Source organism: Pollachius pollachius (assembly GCF_949987615.1).
Source record: "Pollachius pollachius genome assembly, chromosome: 5".
Taxonomy (NCBI): domain Eukaryota; kingdom Metazoa; phylum Chordata; class Actinopteri; order Gadiformes; family Gadidae; genus Pollachius; species Pollachius pollachius.
The window spans coordinates 14,530,733-14,550,075 of record NC_136938.1 but is presented as its reverse complement, the minus strand read 5'-3'; the positions used below and the strand labels follow the sequence as shown (position 1 = coordinate 14,550,075).

General features: G+C 42.0%; 1 protein-coding gene across 2 annotated transcripts; it reads left to right on the top strand.

Moving 5' to 3' along the window:
- Positions 1-2,248: 2,248 nt before the first annotated feature.
- ist1 (IST1 factor associated with ESCRT-III) lies at positions 2,249-8,377 on the top strand. 2 transcript variants are annotated; one of them, XM_079736836.1, is made up of 10 exons: positions 2,249-2,355; positions 2,728-2,824; positions 2,971-3,151; positions 3,897-3,984; positions 4,184-4,267; positions 4,350-4,460; positions 4,577-4,774; positions 5,073-5,171; positions 5,571-5,616; positions 7,023-8,377. In XM_079736836.1, exons 2-10 carry the CDS (start codon positions 2,737-2,739, stop codon positions 7,193-7,195), a joined length of 1,068 nt encoding a protein of 355 aa, XP_079592962.1. In that variant the 5' UTR covers positions 2,249-2,355; positions 2,728-2,736; the 3' UTR covers positions 7,196-8,377. The 2 variants fall into 2 exon arrangements, with proteins under 2 accessions (XP_079592962.1, XP_079592963.1); XM_079736837.1 differs by having other exon boundaries at positions 2,264-2,393.
- Positions 8,378-19,343: the final 10,966 nt, after the last annotated feature.

The following is a 19,343-nucleotide window of genomic DNA, read 5'->3' as shown; positions in this document are numbered from 1 at the left end:
AAGGCACCTTACCTCACGGCCCTCCAGTTTGATTTTCAGCAGGGTGATTAATGGTTCATGTGTGTTTGTCTTGTTAAATCATGTCAGAGTAGCCCTAGTTGAATGTTTAAGCTCTAGTGAACAACGGTTCTTGTGTGTTTGTGTTGTTCAAAGGGTTCTCCATCTCTTCCTGGGTCACTGCTGGTGAAATTAAGGGTTGAGCCCTCCTGTGTCAGTTGAATGAATTGTGAATAAAGTGCCTTTTATAATCTTTTGGTTTGAAATCAAAAAAGTTGTTTTATTAAAAACACTTGCTGCCTGAACCTATTGTCTGTTGATACTTATTTACATTTACTTTGACCTGTTATTGTATTGCTATGACCTAAAATTAATGAAGTTTCTAATCCTGTACTCTGAACATGGAGAATATACTGTTTTTCTGGTAAATCACACACACTCATCCATCTCTAATGGGTCTACTAATCTCTAGTGAGTTGGTGCAAAGATAACACATTTATTGTCAATCATACAAACATGCATGATCATTTATAGTTTAATGATGGAAGTTCAGCACCATTGTACATAGTTGAATATGACGATGAAATGCTGGGTGAGACTAGGCATATCGTTAGGCCATAGCAGGGTTCACTTGCAGCATTGGGCCATAGTGATTACAATGTTACAATGATTACAATGTTACCGTGGACATCAGTAACAATGAAAACACAGGAAAATAAAAAAAGACAGTTATGATGCACACAGAGATGGAGAGAGATGAACGAATGCACGAACAACACCGGATGGGTGATGTCGGCGGAAGTCCCAGATGAGAGAGGCATCCAGGATACGACTCCGGGGAACCCAGGGGCGCTCCTCAGGAATGTAACCCTCCCAGTCAACGAGGTACTGGTGTCCCTGGCCGCGGCGCCGCACATCTATAAGGCGATGGACTGTCCACGCCGGGTGGTTGTCGATGATCCTGGGTGGAGCGGGGGGAGTCAGCGGGCTGGTGGACAGGCTTGACCTGGGAGACGTGAAAGGTCGGATGTGCACGGAGGGATGGGGGGAGTCTGAGACGGACAGCACAGGGTTTGATAACAGTCTCGATCTCAAAAGGTCCAATAAAACGGGGGGAGAGTTTGGGAGGGGACTCCCTTCAAGGGAAGGTCCTTAGCACAGAGCCAAACCCTTTGTCCGGGAGAGTACTGGGGAGCCGGTAAGCGACGCTTGTTGGCCTGCAATTGAGAACGGGAGGATGCGCGAAGCAGAGCTTCCAAGTGCGCTGGCACCTGCGCAGGTGGGCCTGGACCCATAATCTCGTCCTCTTATTCAGGGAACAAGGGTGGCTGGTATCCCAGCGACGCCATGAAAGGGGAAAAACCAGAGGATGCGGTCCACACGATGAACGGGGACAGCTGGTGGGAGAAGAAGGCACAGGGGTGGAGCTTGTGATAAAATTTGGATCAGAATTATTCAGACTTAGACATCGGATATCTGAGTTTGATATATTTTAAATATTGATTATAATTTAATTTAACATGTGTGGACAAGTTTTTAATGCCTGATCTGCATTCATTGTAAACATTCCACAAAGTGGTGCTATATCCCTCTGCTTTGACACTGAGATCACTATTTTGGATCTTTGTATACAATGTGTCCAAGTGTAAATACAGCTCTTTTCACTTGTTCATCATGTATCACCTTTTTAGTTGTAGCACAATAAAAACTAAGCAGGCAATGAACAATGAACTTCCATGCAAAAATATAATTGACAAAAAATATATTAAAATAGAAAAGCTTTTACAAACCAGGTTTCTTTCAATTATAACACTGCAGAGGACTCCTGAACTGTCCTTTGTAACATTAGTGCAAATCTTAGTAAACAATATTTTTAGAAAGAGATGCTGCTGCGCTTTCTTTGGCTCATAGTTGCAGTACACTGCCTCCCGCAGACGCACTCACGTGAACCCATCGTTCATGTTAAAGAGCCGTTCAATAGATTCGGTTCGTTCCTTAACGTCACAACTCTAGTTCTGCGTTCGCCGGTGTGTGCGTCCCGGGGAACCTGTTGTGTGTGTATTTTTGGCGTTGGTTACGGCGTTACATTGGCCAGGTTTGTACCATTAAAGGTTCGTACAAATACTTATGACTGGACATTCCTATGTCATTACAATATATTCATTCAAATATATAATTATTTGACCGTGATACCAAGTGGTGTCAAGGACTGCCATCTACTGCTCATATCATCACAATGCACCCGGGGAAATCCCCTCTTTAGTGACGCACATTAGATCGCCAACACGGAAGAAGGTGAACCAGCTAACGGCAACAAACAATTCTCGCTCAAATTTTGCTCTATCCCGATCAATACAGGTACGGTCCTAGTCGATACCTACACGCTTTTATTTGATGTGAGTGTTCTCTTTGTTGTTTATCCGTATTGGGTGTTTATTCGTTTATTTATTTAGTTAGCTAACACATGCTAGGGAAATTGTAATAGCTCCTTAACTGGGAATGGGAGAAGACACCAGACTTTCGTCTAATCGTTTGTTAGAATCCTTGACCCATCCCAACAGCTTTCCATTTTCATTTTAGTTTAGGAAGACTTTTCTCTCCTCAAGCCCTGTCTTGGGACATTTGTTTTTTGTTTGGATGTTTATGGTGGTACGGTCACGATCACATGATGACACCGGTGATCAAGATCTGTGGGTTTCGACATCCTCTCATGTCTCTATTAACACACAGATCTCAGACATGCTGGGAGGAGGATTTAAAGCTGAGAGACTTAAAGTCAACCTGCGACTTGTCATCAACCGACTCAAGCTCCTGGAGAAAAAGAAAAGTGAGTGATTTCGTTAAATCCAATACTCCTACACTTTTTCGATCGTCGCATAGTTCATATTTTGTTCTCCCGGTAACCCTTTCCTCTTTAACTCGTACAGCAGTTTGAGATGCTGTTAAATAATGTATTATTTTTTTCGAACATAGCCGAGCTTGCCCAGAAAGCCAGGAAGGAGATTGCCGACTATCTGTCGGGGGGCAAGGATGAACGTGCACGTATCCGCGTCGAACACATCATCCGGGAGGACTACCTGGTTGAGGCCATGGAGATCCTCGAGCTCCACTGTGACCTGCTGCTCGCACGGTTCGGCCTCATCCAATCTATGAAGTAAGGGGCTGGAGAATGGTAGATGAAATGCTGCCTTGTTTGATAGTGGCTGGATTCCAAAAGTCTGTCCATCACAATTCACCTTGTGCTTCCTGCTTAATTGTCAGTTGTTTTCCTGGATTACCAATGTCTCCTAACAGGACGTGTTTAAGACCAGACATTGCCACTATAAAATGTTTTTCACACTACCTATGGACGCAAATTCCGGCAGCTCAGAAAAAAGTATGAAAACTTCTCAATAAACTAAGACAAGACATTGATGTATTTATAAGAAATTAATACACAGCGCCATCACCGATACACAGCAGTGTCACCATTGGGGAGCATGTGCATTGTTATGTCACTAAACCAGAGCATTTGCATTACTCATGGATGTATAAGACTTCCTGGTCACCAAGCTGGAGCATGCCTATTATTAAGTATTAATTGAGCATGAAGTGCTGAAAATAGTGCCACATGCTCAGAGTGGTGATCCTGGTTCAGTTCATTGTGGCCAGAAGCAGGTGGGGGTTCTGTCACTGTGGCCATGAGGAGGAGTGTAGGGGTGGAGAGAACAATACTAACATTCTCTACTCGTGGCACAAGCTTCTTATTTGGTTGCAGCCTTTTATTAGCCACTATGTCACAGTATTGTTAGGTTTCGCAGTCTGTGTTCAATTCATTGAACACATTCACAGATTCAGAGACAGAGACAGAGACACAGACACACAGAGGCAGTTTTCAAGTTTTGTGTATTTTCTATCAGGGAGCTGGACCCCGGTCTTCAGGAATCTGTGTCAACACTCATCTGGGCCGCTCCGCGACTCCAGTCAGAGGTGGCTGAACTCAAAATTGTAAGTTCCTTATTGTATTTCTTAGTTATCATAACGATAATTACCACTTTAAACCATCTAGTCTTTCGGCTGTAAAGAGTGCTAGCACTGTTGTTGTCTCGACAACTGCACTAATCCCGTTGTCATGACGTCACAAAACTCATGGCTAGAAGATGATTACGTCATGTGTTATGAATACCAGGCACTCCTCTCTCTCCAGGTGTCCGATCAGCTGTGTGCTAAATACAGCAAGGAGTATGGCAAGCTGTGCAGGACAAACCAGATCGGCACTGTCAATGACCGGGTAGACAATTCAAACTATTCTTGTACCGTGCCTTGAACATTGAACAGAAATTTTGTCTTGATCACAATGTTATGTTCCTCAGCTTATGCACAAGCTTAGTGTGGAGGCCCCCCCTAAGATTCTGGTTGAGCGTTACCTCATAGAGATCGCCAAGAACTACAACGTGCCCTATGAGCCCGACGCCATGGTTCGGGTAAGAGCCCAACATGCCACTGTATCCAAGGGGTTATATCAGATTGTGCAATTTCACATGCCAATAATACAATAATAAACCCTTTGACTGAGAACATGCATTTTCCCTGTGGGAAGCCTGAAGTCTCTCCTGGTGAGGAGGCCGACCTGATCGACGTTGACAGTGACAATAAGCCCCGCGGTGGTGGTGGTGGTGGAGGAGGAGGGGGCTTCACTGCCCCGGTTATGGGTATGCCCATGCCCATGGGTATGCCCATGCCCATGGGTATGCCCATGCACATGCCCTCAGCCTTCAACTACCCATCTAAAGGAGCAGTAAGTCCAGACAAACCTCCTCTGAGTTCTGGTACTTATGTCGTTTGTGGTGTGGGTAACAGAAGCACTTTTTTTTTATTAATCTTTGGACTCATTGTTAAAGCATAACGATGCTCACAAGATGGATGACAATTTGTTTCCTGCAACAATCATGGTGCACTAATAGTTTATGTTTCTACTCGTTGAAGTATTGTCTCCTCTCTACCCATCTATATGTCCCTCATCCTCTCTCCCTTTCTCTATCCATCTTCTCCTCTTGGTTCCTCTTTTTCCCTCCTTCCTCCTCGCTCTCCTACAGGAACCCTACGGCCCCCCTGTTGGAACCTATGCTGACCATTTCCCTGTGGGAGGGGGGCAGCCCCCCCAGCTGCCTACTTGCCCCCCCACATACGAGTCTGTAAGTAACTGAACTGTCCAGAACCCATGCCCATACCCCCTACCCTCACCCTTCTATTCCCCAATCCATACAGACAGAAGAAGAATGAAGGCAGAAGCAAGCAAGGAAAGACCTCAGGAAAGAGATACCTCTCTCACCTTTCGAACACTAATTTCTCGCTCTTGCTCTCTCTCCACAAGTTACCGATTGGTTGTTAATGCTGAGCTTCTCATTGCTGTTTATGTTAAGATCCTCATTGGCTGCACAGATGTCCTCTCTCACCCTGCAGTGCCCTGGCAAACATATGCCACTTGCTCTGATAGTGACCCTGCACACTTGCTGCTTCTATTAACCTGCCCTACCTTTTGAATATAAAAGACGGACAACCGTCTTTGAAGTAATGCTGATTCTATCTTCCAGATCGATGACTTACCTGTCACCCCTTCTGTCCCCTCCCAGTCAATCGGTAAGTTTTGAGATGATATGTTAGCATTGCGAACTGCTAACATAGCAACCAAGCAAGACCTATCTATGTTGTAGTGTGTTGGTGTGAGAAGGTTTTCTGTCTGCTGACAGATACAGATATGGCAAAAGTAGTTCCCCACCTCAGTTTCATAATTTGGCTGAAATTGACAAAGAAATAATATCCAAAGTTGGCCTGATTATTGTAGTAACCTAAATGATTTAATAATTATAAAATTACAGAAGAGTAGGCATAAATACATCATTCCGTTTACGATCGCAGTGTTTTGAGAGGGGGGCGGAGGATTGTCACCTCACAACTTGTCACTGCTTTGAGAAACATGTCAAAGATGCGCTTGATGACAATTTAGTCTTAAATTCATGTGAAGAACAAGGAACAGCTCTGTAACCAGAGCATGCCTCCTCAAACCAACATCACTGGTGCAAGCCATCCTCAGATTCAAGAAGAGAATCTATTCAGGACTTTGTGGCGCAGAGTCTGACGTCCCATAAGAAAAAATAGGAAAGCTTGTTTCTAGTGAGGCATTGCGAACAGGGGGAGTGTTGAGCGAAAATGGGAGCAGCCTCTGACAAACTCACCTGCCCCGTGTGTTTGACCAACAGATAACTGTTCTTCAGAAGATCAATCTAACTATCGTCATTGCTGCGCTGTCTGCATATATATTATTATATTTTTAAAAAAAAAGCTATCATGGGGAAATATTGCGACACTGTCAGAAGCTGTTGTCTCTCCGTCTAGCTCATGTTCCATGGTTCCAAATAGTGCAATGTTGTGTGCATCATTAAAATGTACTTAAAACTCATTAAAACTGTTATATATTTTGTGATTCATTTATTCACAAAAGTATCTGATGATAAAATTGCCCAAAAAATAAATAAATTAAGATTTTTTTGGGGTAGGCTTTATTTCTAAATCTCTGCGGCCCAGTGGCCAATGCTCCGCGGCCCAGTACCGGTCCGCAGCCCAGTGGTTGAGATCCCCTGCTGTAGGGTATCAAGAAGTTGTTGATTTGTAAACTATAAATAATTAGGCGAGCGCTGCAATCAGCACTCAACTATTGTCATTCTTAGGCTTTATTCTTTCTTTCTTTTCTTCCTTCTCATTCTCTACAAGTGTTAGGACCTAAGTATTTCCCCAATTTTTCACCTAGAGACTAGAAGTCATTGGGAGAACGGCGAATTCTCTGACACTTACACAAGTTCAGACTAAGCAACTTGGTCAATTTAACTTTGTCGAAACATTTAACAGATCAACCCACTGTGATCTTCAAATATATCTACATATATATCAGTTTTCAAATAGAGCATACCACCCGCTCTAGCAGGTGGTAACCAGAACTTGAAACTATTTATCACCCTTAACAATCTGATTTGTTGTTTTCCCTGCAGCTATGCCGCACGCTTCCATGCAGTTCTACGACAACAACGCTCTGCCAGAGCTGCCCTCTGTCCCTGATACAATGCCAAACAGTTCGGTGGGTGGACACACCACCTCTTCCTCCGACGACATCGACTTTGACGACCTCTCGCGGCGCTTTGAGGAGCTCAAGAAGAAGACTTAAGCTCCTCAGCTGTTTCTGAATCACACTGAAGCTGAGTTAGACTCTGTGCGCTCTCCCTCACTTTTCCTCCAAGCCAAGTAATGTCTTCTCAAACTTCACCTTCGACCTTGCTATTAGATCTGTGACCCAAGTCGTCCTCTTATAAACATACACACACACTTTCATTTCTAAAGCAGTTCATTTGATTGAGTTGTGCTCTCAGCAGAACTTTGAATGTACACAGTTGTTTAACAAACCCAATTTCCCATATTGTACTTTGACTAGAAGGTTATGCTTCTCTATTGTTTTTAATGTCTCTTTGGCCTTAGCTCACATTTGGCAAAAAGTCTCCAAACCAGTCTAACCAGTCCTTCCACCCTTGCTAGTTTATTTTGGTATTTGCAATAGAGCTGATGTAAGTACTAGGTTGGCTGGCCGGGTCTGACTCCGGTGCTCTGTAGTTTTATATCCAGCTGGAAGAATGGGCTCAGCGCAGTTGGCTTAATAAACTGGCCATCAGGTCAACAACACCGTGAACATGTCTAGAATTACTTATGGCTGGAGAATTTCCTTTTACACAAACATTATTTATCGTGGGATAGCTGCTTTCCCTAAATCTAGGAATATATATAGTCTAATAAATATATATAAACTGGTGAAAAATATGTGGGATATAACAAGATAATGGTCTGCTGGATATGCAGAACACTCCTAGTGAAGTTAATCTTTAACTATTTTAAACTGTTGCGAGATTATAGAGTGAACTGTAAACGAAGTATAAAACAATTTCAAATGACTATCCTTCACAAAATGATTTCCTGTGAGTGCTGTAGGCCTCCATTATCTGATGGGGTATGAGTGCCTCATTTGCATGCTTGTCATTTCCTTTACCTACATGCTCGCCTTATGTGGCCACTCCCTCCAGTGGCCTTGCTCATAGGTCGACAGATATTGACGCTAAACCTGAAAGGGTATTTTTCCACTTCTGTATCCACACACTAAAAAGGTTGTGATGCGTCATTTGTTCAGCCTTCTACACCCGACTGTATGAGGTATGTAAGGCGTGTTTAACCTGACCGGGACACTACCAGTTCTTAAGTCAATGAGGTTTTTTTTTCTGTTCTTTGTGGAGGGCTTACTCAAATCATTATTTAATAAAAATGTTTTGAAATAAAATAAAGAGTTTTCTGCAGTAATTCTTCATTGACAGTGTCCCAAATGTAATTGATTTGAATCAAGCCAAGCCTTGCCCCCTGGGTCTGAGATGTATTTTTTGTTTCACCAGCAAACCTTCAGAACTAGCAAATAGGCTATATTTGTGTTAAAGGTATCATAAGCAAGATTTCATGATTAAATATTACATTTTCTTGTGTACTTACATTATCCTTAATGTTTTCAACGATTTCTTAACTCAGAGAAATCCTTACTTTTATAATGGTAACGTCCTGGGCAATTTTGTCAAGTGTCACCGGCGTCATCTGCCCTTTAACCTCCGGGATATGAGGGAAACAGTGAGGAAGAAAGTTGGCCAAGGTTTTGTTCATTCTATGGTGTTTATTGCTAACTCGTGATGGATCGAGGTTATTCCGTCCCGTTTGCAGCGACTTCTGTTGCTGAGGCTGTCTATGTAAAGCTCAAACATATGGGTGAATCAAACGACCCGAGAAGATTATCTGAGTTAATATCGGTGCGACCTTCCCAAGATGGAGAGCTTCGCAACAAGCTAGGACTATAGAGACTCCAATCTTGCACGTGTTATACTAGACTGGTAGGAACCCATTTGGCTCACGTTCTCGGAATAATTCTATCTTAAACATAGTTAAAAGCATCGAAGAAACATCAACTACTTACTAAAGTCCAACTCGGATTGAGTGCGTTAGCACTGTAAATCGGCATTTTGTAAATTAAACGGAAACCGGACCGAAAGTGGAAATGGAAAGGGTGAGGGTGGTTGTAGTCTTTTCGCTCGGTTCTTCGTATCAACAGAAGGGCTAGAACCATTAATAGGTCCATGTCTAGAACCGAGCGAAAATACTACAAGCACTCCCCCTTTCCGTTTCCAGTCTGGTTTCTGTTTCATTTACAAAATGCAGATTTGCAAAATGCGAAATAAAACACGACAGAAACTGTATTTCGCTACGATACTTGATAATGAACACCACTAACCACTCGATGAGTTTCACATTTCTGAAAACGAACGTTAGGGGTGTTTTGTGAATGCACATAGCCAGCCATGTGAAGCAGGCAGGGGTGATTCGAAATTAGCCAAATACTCGAAACAGGACCAATATTCGAAATTACGGTGTTAACCACTCTATTTCATCCTAGACAAACCAGAAAGGGGGCTCAATGTTAAAAATACCGCAATTGTGCTTTAAGTTTCATTCTTTCTTCATATCTTTCCTCTTTATTATTCTCCACAAACTTTGGGACCTATCTCCTTCCTCAATTTTTCACCTAGAGACTCACCTACAGAAATTTTAAAATTTTTCATAATATCTTCCTCTGGTACTTCAACTGTTTAAGTCGTAACTAAATCAATTTTCAACCGTTTATCTTCGTTCAAACCTTTTTACAAACCTAATATATTTCGATATCGTTTAAACTTTCTTGTGAATCACAGTTTTAGTTTCATACCGGCTTCGTTTTCAGCTGCTTTTATTGAAGACGTCTGCCCATTCTGACACTCCTACTTCTTAACACATCATAACTCAATCATTTTTCTACCGTTTACCTTCGTTCAAACCATTTAACAAATCTACACACTTGTATCTGTTGTGATATGTAAATGGAACTAGATTATAGCTATGCGGAGTGATACGTCACTACACGAGCAGCGTAGGAATACCGGTGTGGTATTGTTCCTGAACCTAACCTGAAGTAAAGATACGTTGGATCTTATCCTCAAGTCTTCTTCCTTATCTCTAAATATCACTTCAGTATCTTCAATAATACCCAAACGGAATTTCGATATAATTTATACTTTCTTCAGAATCACCGTTTTAGTTTCATACCGGCTTTGTTTTCAATTGGTCTTGATTGATTAACGTTGACGCTGGAGCGTCAGGACGTTCAGCAGTGTTGCCAGATTGGGCGGGGTTTCCCGCCAGATTGGCTACTTTTGGAGGATGTACAGGTAGTGTTGCCAGATTGGGCGTATTGTCCCGCTATATTTGGCTACTTTTAATCACGCACCGGCTCGCTATTCTCTTAAAGACAGACAAACGGACACACACACACACACACACACACACACACACACACACACACACACACACACACACACACACTCTCTCTCTCTCTCTGCAGGGCAATACATTTGACCTTTCAGATTCTTCAGTTCAATTCATTTTACATTTCTGCATTTTTAGCAATGCTTTGCACTTTTCATTCAGCTGTCACTTTATTTGTTTCCAACCATTTACATTTTCTTAAATGGTGTGCATGTTTACATTGTTTACTCCATTTAGACTTTTGAACTTTTGTTCAAATCCCTCCACTTGATTTAAAGGGGACATATTATGAAAACAGCAAACTCGCGGCCCGGGGCCCAATTGAGGCCCACGGGATGATATTTTGTGGCCCCCCCCCTAAAGTTTAATGTTAGTGCAGCCCACGCTTTGTTGTCAAATGCACATATTTGCTAAGTGGCTTGCCACGCTTTTTTATCACTTGTGATAGGGTGACCAGATGTCCCGGTTTTGCTGGGACAGTCCCAATTTTGAGTTGCGTGTCCTGAGTCCCGACAAAACGCTAAAATGTCCCGGTTACCACCAACCACTATGAAATGTCCCCTGTTGTCAGTGATTACATAGCTAACGTGATCTAATGATAGCCCGATCATCATCTTAGATTGGTTCAGTTGTGCTCCTTTTTTCTGTGGAATAATTTATGCGGCCCAGCCTGACCCAGACTCTACCTCCGGCGGCCCCCAGGTAAGATGAGTTTGAGACCCCTGATCTAGAATGTCTAGCCGGTCATGGCATTGTAGTTACAAATACCGTTTGTCGCCACATGAGTGGAGTGATTTCCTGTTTATAAGCACTGTTCTAACATTGAAAATGGATTGTTCTTATTTGTAGGCTGTATGTCAGATTGAAATAGTAATTGTATATATTGTTTGTTTGTGTTTATTAGTTTTTCGTAACACACTATATGCTCACCATAATTGTGGTCATCCCAATACAGAATATTAATCAGTGGTTTTACAGCTTCCATGTTCACAATGTGATGGATTGGTAATAATAAGGTGGAGGTCATCTATTGGTTGTATTGAGATGGGGATCTGTGTGTGTGCCACAGAATATGAGTGTCATTAACTTACATTGGAGCAAATTCGGTGGGCATATGACGGAAATATCAGTGATTCTGTGAGGCCACCACGGATTTTGAGTTAAGTGTCAGTGGTCATTTCACGGATTCCTGTGAGACCAGGTTGGTCTCATGGTGTATCCATCCTCAGAGATTACCGATAGGCCACTGTAGTGATGTGTTTAATAATATACCTGCCTGCAGGGACTTGCTCTGATTAAGTCAGCAATATGAAATCATGTCAATGCATATTTAACTCTAAGTGTTTCTTCCTTAAATATTGAGCCATTAAGTGAAGTTAAAAACTTTTGCTGATGTCCTCACTTGCAAATACCGTAGCCAACTGTTACCATCTGTGGTTCTGAGTTAGATAGAAGGCAATTGCCACCTACTGACTTTTCTTGGTATTGCTAGCTGTATGCTAAAATCAATTGGTTGTGTGCTACTTCAAGAAGAGAATGCTCTACTTGCCAACAGTGTGAAGTTTAAGTGATTCAAACTGGTAATTGCAAGTTCAAAGGGGGCCCTAATATGGACAGTGATTTTCATTAATTGTTCATTGCATTAAACAAGTTATTTTTTTAATATAAAACAAATATCAAAGAACCTGGAATAAACCCAGTCAATTTATGAACTAATTTTACATAAAAAATCAATAGTAAAAGTATAAAATAACTATATAGTAAAAAAATTCTATAGCAAAAAAAACTAAATTATTAAATTGCCATATTACAACACGTTAAAAAAAACAACTACAGCTCTTCGTAGTAAGGTTCTATAGACATGTTGGGGTACGGCTCTTCGGGATAGAGAAATTGTCGAAAGCTTGAGGTGTTGAATGATGGTGGTGGTGGTGCTTGTTGCCAATGTTGTGCTTGAATGGAATTGGGGTGTTTTGTGTTGCCTTTTTCAAGGTTGTGCAAGGTATTTAAAAGAGGTTTGCTTGTTGCCTCCTGTCGGTGTCAAGCCTGTACAGCATTGGGACCAAGCTTAGAGCAAAGTGATGATATTTCTCAAGTTCTGGTGGTTTTGATGATGGCTCCTGCAGAATTGACAACAGCTGCTCTTGAACATCAGTGCTGTTCTGCCTCTTCTTATTGCAACGCTGTCTAGACTAATTCCCCTCTCCAGTGGTCTGCTGTTGCTTGTCGTCTTTGCTGCATCCAGCCTCAGATGTTTGCTGGGTATCACATGCCTCTGTCTCTTCAGTGTTTCATTCACTCAAGTTGCCCTTAGAACTAGAGGATATGAGGACAAACAACAGAAAGAAATATAGTTACTCTAGGCTAAGGGCTATTGGAAATATACATAGCATAGGGATTCTTAAACAGTTATAAATGTATGCATGGAGGATCTGTCCACCTATGCATTAACCAGTGAAATTATGTTGGTCAGGATTTAGATACTGTGATTGAAACATACATGCTGAAATGTTGAAACAAACTTTCTCTGTTGTAAGTGAGGCAGGAGGAAAGACATGATCTCCGTGTATTTCCATCCCCTTTGAGTCCCACCAGATGATCCTCTTGGCGTGGTTTTCTTACGGCTCTTCACAAATGATTCTCGCAGAATTGCCCATCTCTGCTTAGAAACTCCAGCTGAAAAACATAAGAATAGCATATGAATAAACTGTGTAATTAACCTTTGCTTTTATTTCCCTCACAGGTAACTTGCTTCTGGTGACTCTCTGGTCAGCCTGGCATTCGGTACATAAGGTGTGTGCTGCCATTGTCAAAGTGATGATTAATCGATTTCTGCCCAGACCAACACAATAAATGGGGGAAGAGGTTGCAGAGGGCTATTGGAGGAAATAACAATTTCCAAACTGCATCGGGGCAATTGACGGGAAACACGTCACAATTCAAGCACCACCACTCTCCGGTAGTCAGTATTTAAAAACTTTCTCAATAGTACTCTTTGCACTAGTGGATGCCTACTGCCGGTTAAGGGTGATTCAAGTGGGGGATTTTGGATGCACAAGTGATGGTGGGGTATATGCCAATTCAGATTTAGGAAGGGGAATGGAAAGCAAAACCCTTCATGTGCCACTTAGTGTCTCTCTGACAGGGGCTGCTCAATTGGGCAATGTACCATTCGCCATGGTTGGTGACGCAGCATTGCCACTGAAGCCATACCTCATGAGACCCTACCCTGGGCAGAATCTGACACATCCCAAGATAATCTACAATTATAGACTGTCCAGGCCAAGGAGGACTGTGGAGGACGCTTTTGGCATCCTGGCTGCCAGATGGCGGAGATTCCACCGTAAAATCAACTTGCACCCAAACAAGGTTGACAATGTAGTGCTGCTGCTTGCATCCTGCACAACTTTTTGCTGAGTCAGAGCAGCAGGGGAGAAATACCACCAGTTCCAAACATAGGAGGGAATAGGGCAACAGAGGCCCACCAATTAAGGGAGGTTTTCTGCACATTTTTCAGTTCTCCAGAGGGCAGCGTCTATTGGCAGGACAGGATGGTGTAACGTCAGTGTCCTTGTTCCCTAACCTATAGCCTATCTGTGCCAAAAAAAATAAAATACCCTCTTTATATTGTTTAGATCCTGTCTTTTTTTTCCTGCTTTGGAATTGCAGACAGGTGTCGTCAAAATTGGCCCGTGTAACAAGCAAGCTTTAAGGTGGGAACGGTTATGTGGTTCTTCTCGTCAGTAGGTCCTACAAGTATTGTTCATTATGGGAAAGATCAGCTCAATGGGAGCATTTGTGCCAGGCAGACACAAGGCAAAATGACAAATCATACATGTATTTTTGTACGGAATGTCCCTGGTTCTGAAATACACGAACATCTTCGCCCAGCGCTCCTCCGCTGGTTTTACGTCAGCATTCCACTGTGACCATCCTTGGTGCATATGCCCTCACACATTGTTGAAATCATATGCTGCAGGATTTAAACTTTCTATGTGTTTTTTAGTTAATGATCGGGCTATGATAAGACTACGTTGGCTTAGCTATGTAATCGCAGATAACAAGGGACATTTCATAATGGTTGGTGGAAAACTCGGGACACGCAACTCAAAATCAGGACTGTCCCATCTGGTGACCACACTGACATTTGGTCACCCTGAGCTATTAGTGCATAGTGCTAGTCGCTAGTTCTATGACAGCTGGAAGTGTTGATAAATTACAAGATTACTCACCGTCCACTATCATCACTCCATCGATGTTGATCCATGCTCTTTCCCTCTTTGTGTTGTCATGATAAGAGGTGTCATACAGGACACAGTGTTTTTCCACCTCGAGGATCAACAATTCATCATCCATGTTTCACTCTTTGACTTCTGACTGAAGTCGTATCAATCGGCGGGAAGTGTAAAATCTTCATAGACTATGCTACGTGATTATGTTAGACTGTTTTCAAAACGGGGAGGCTTTTATTCAACCATATTCAACCTTTAGCAAGGTGCCACTGATTAGCTTTTGATACCAAAGATAGACTGTATTATAGTACCCTGTTAGAGAATTGCATAAGGGTCATGTGAGCTCATGAATATTCATGAGCAAATGCAAACTGATTGGCTGTAGAAGTGTTCTGAGATACGGCTGCGACCTTCAAAAATATAAGAGGCAAGTATCGTAAACGAAGTGCCGGTTTGGGGACGGTTCCGTGCCGTTCCGTGACCGTATCCAGTAGAATGGCCTACATTGACTATAATGGTTTCTATTGTCTTCGGCGAACGTTTTACTGCTGTGACGCTTCCGATACGTTTCTGGGGGAAATTGGCGTATCTTTTCCTATATCGTTCGAAAGGTAGGGGTGAGGGGAGGTGGTAGGGCCTATTCAGTTGTAAACATCTACAACGTCACCTCTAGATGCCACTTAATCTTACACAATGCACCTTTAAGCATATTCAGATAGAGTTTAGACCGCTTTATTCAGATTCACACAGGTAATACAGATTAAATGCATAAAATGACTAAAGCAAGAAATTTGATTGAATAAGATATGTCCTATGTTGATTAACATAGGACATTTATTAACATATTGCAGAGCTCATGTTGCCTACCACATACTTGATAGTTTTCTGAACAAAAAAATAAGTTTAGGGAATAGCCAGTGTCATTAAAATCATTAAAAACTAGGTTGAAACATGTTCAACTGAAACTGAAAGTTATGCTGACAAAAACTAACTTTCTGGCAAGGAATGTTTATTTAAGAAATGTGCTATAATTTGTCTAAATCCGAGCTCCTCATAATTTCTTGCAATACTTAAAAGCATATATCTAACACGTCAAATTGTATGCAGTAAGGAGTAGGTGTTAAAATCTCACACATTGCTTGGCAAATCATGTCAAATTTATTATGTTCTAGTCATATTTAGATCAAACTATATTTCAAATGAATTAGCAGCAGCAAAACGACATCATCTGCTTACACATTACCAATCATATTAAATCATCTACTCCCTAAACCTCAGATTTAGCAGCCAAAACCACAGTTAAATTAAACCCTGATTAGCCAGGCATCCACATGTCATCTCATCAGATATTCATATTTTCCTAAATAACATCTGTGTGAATGTGAGTGTACGTGTGTGTGTGTGTGTGTGTGTGTGTGTGTGTGTGTGTGTGAGTGAGAGTCTTCAGTCCCCCTGTCTGCCAGTGTACCGCCTGCACCTGTCTTGTTGCTCTGTGGAAAGGAGGGGAGATGTTTTTGTCAATCATCAAGAGGGCAACTAACTTGCTTGATTGCACCTCAGTAACATTAACTTGAGGTGGCGCAATATCGTGGATATTTTCACAGCTGTGATGCTGCATAGGCGCGATGCACATTCCCTTAAGTATGGTTTTGCTTGAATATAAAATTTGGACAAAATATCATGCTATTACAATGTCAGTGAAGCTAAACAATCCTAAACAAACAAATACACTTAACATTTATAAAACAAAAGATTAAGGCAAAAGTTAAATCTATAATGATGGGCACAGATCTTTGATGTAATTGATTGTGATCCATTATTTAGATGCCAAAGGAGACCGAAAGCATCGACTACGTAGGTCACATAATGATCCCATTGGTCACATGATGATACCGTAGGTCACATGATGATACCGTAGGTCACATGATGATACCGTAGGTCGGGGAGGGGCAACTGCCGCATCCTTGCTCAGTGCGAACCGCAGATAATTTAAAATATAATAAAAGTTTTTTTCTTTTTAAAAAAAAGCAGACCTGTCAAGATGAGAAGCAGAGTATCTGTTCATAGAACTCAAAGGCAAACCAATATGTCTGTATGTTTGCTTAGAAACTATCAGTCATGAACGATTTCAACTTAAGTCGCCACTACAACTACTACAAATGCACTGAATATAATGCTAGTTCCTACACTTAATGTTAGGCCACTGTTTTTCAGTTTTGTGCCGTCACTGAATGATGATGTATGTGAGCCCTGTGCACTGAATTTCTTTTGCTGTTTCTTTAAAACGAACTTGTTGTATTTGTCATTTACCAAGAGTATAGCCATGTAAAAAATGCATTTGAGCATGGAAAATATGAAAGGAATGTATGTTTGTTCAATTAATATACATATCCTATGAATCTAAACTATTTTTTAGGTAGTAGCCATCCCCAAAATGCACTAAAATACAGGAACCAAATTCTAAATTTTCTGGGGGAGGAACCCCAGATTAGTCCATGTCTTATCCCACCCACAAATTTAATCCCCAGCCACCATATGTATACATATTGTTTGTTATTATTTTTTATTATTTTGTAGCTTCTCTCATATACGATAAGTTGAAGTGCACGGTCATGTGGCCCTCTTTATCATGAAAGTTGCCCATCCCTGCTGTAGGTCACAAACATCTGGTTCTTACCGAAAATCACTGTCTCTACCTCCTCGGTCTCCTCAACAGCGACGGGCCTCAGTAACAGAGCGAAGAACACAGCCACACCGATCACCTACACACACACACACACACACACACACACATGGTTCTTGTCCAACAATATCATGGTGTTATGGTGGAAGGACTTGTGGACACCTTAAAGGAGAACCAAACCCTACATCAACTTATTTTAAGCAAAGAGTGATGTGATGTAGTGGGTTGCATAGTAGTGATATGGATTGATCCTTGGATCGATCCTTGGATTGATCCAAGGATCAATGGACTTGGACTCAAATTGCCCATTGTTACCAGGAAAAGTAAATCATTCATCATCAAAATTCGGGCTGCATCCCACAAATCGGATTGTAGGAATGCCTTGTTCAAAGATAGTGAGCCTGAACGACAACAAAGCCACTCCCCTACAAAAAACAATTATACCAGAAATGGGCCAGAAGGTTTTTTGTTTTTATTCATTGTCGGAGACCATGGATGTATTGGCTTGAACTTGCTCAAACAGGGTACCTGGTTTTCCTTTCAGAAGTTAATTTGCATTATTTCCAATGCAAATTAACCTCTAAAGGAGACATTTCTCAGGTTATAAAGTCTTCTTAGAGCAACCAAACTTTTTGTCTATAGCCCCATCAGTACATTCCATCAATTCAGAAATGTTTCTGCAAAATGGTGCGGAGTGTATACCTTAAAACTATTATTTTATACCAATTGCAAATTTAGTAGAAGTGGCTGTTAAGGGGGCATGGGAGTTTAGGGGTGGATTAGTTTTATTGGATATTATATTGTAAGCCGATCTCTTTCTCCCTGTAACCTGAATGCATCAGTTAACAAGCATGGTAAAGGTCAACAGGTCACCCGAGGCCCCTCTGTCAACTTGCCACTGACTTCACTGGAAGCCACCTGCTTACCTTCAAGGGCTGCAGGATAAAGATGCTCTGGAAGAGTGACAGGCCCAGGGAGATGACCCACTGGATGGACTTCTCTCTGCCGTATTTGAGTCCATAGAGGAGGGTGAAGAAGGTGGAAATGCCGCTGATGGAGAGCAGAAGGAACCAGGCGATGAAGACGAACCACCAGGGCAGCGAGCATCCGCCAGAGATCTTTTTCTTTTTTCTATACACTGGAGTAGGGCTGTTGGACACACACACACACACACACACACACACACATACACACAAACAACCACAAATACACACAAAACACACAGAGAAACACACCAAGGCTTAAACACATTTAATGATCAACCTTATTTTCCTGAATGAATGATGAATGAATAAGATATGATTTACTTTATCTGATGTTATCCTTTAATTTTTATAATAATTGAAGAGGTCACTTTGGAAAAAAATGTCTGTTGTTATTTTTGTGACATCAGACTACCTTTTCCGAGGTTGTCTGATGTAACGACCATGGGGCAACGGCTGCGCGGTGTGTGTGTGTGTGTGTGTGTGTGTGCGTGCGTGCGTGTGTGTGTGTGTGTGTGTGTGTGAGAGAGTCAGAGTAAGGGTTAGGCTTCCGGGACACCTATAGTATAACCCTACGGTGTGGGTCACATTTCATTTATAACATTACTTATTATAACGCTTATAAGCGCATCAAAACGACGGTAGTATGAAAGTATCTTAAAGATGGCATGGGTCGTAACCATTGGGATAACTCAAAACTCCCCAAAAATATATTTTTAAATCACCTAGGGAATTCCATTTGAATGAGTGGGCTAACTGGCTCTTAAAGGTCTTACTTCTTTAAGGCTCAGTTATGGTTCCACGCCGACGCGACGCAATGACCGCGCAGACGCTTCAACGCAGTTGGAACCTGTTTTGGTTCTGCATCAGGTTTTAGTGAGTGGACCAATCACAGCCCTTGCCGCTGCGTTGCCTCGACGCAAGGTTACAATTTTTGGAAGGCGCACCTCAGGCCCTTGCGGTGGACGCAAGGAGGGTCCGCAAGGACGTAATGGGTCCGTAAACCCCCTTGCGTTGCGTCAACGTGGAACCATAACT

Excerpts from the sequence above, each read along its gene's own strand:
- ist1 (XM_079736836.1), top strand. The coding sequence starts at position 2,737 with ATGCTGGGAGGAGGATTTAAAGCTGAGAGACTTAAAGTCAACCTGCGA. Across the intron at positions 2,825-2,970 it reads GCTCCTGGAGAAAAAGAAAA|CCGAGCTTGCCCAGAAAGCC; the intron begins GTGAGTGATTTC and ends TTTCGAACATAG. Across the intron at positions 4,775-5,072 it reads ACTACCCATCTAAAGGAGCA|GAACCCTACGGCCCCCCTGT; the intron begins GTAAGTCCAGAC and ends GCTCTCCTACAG.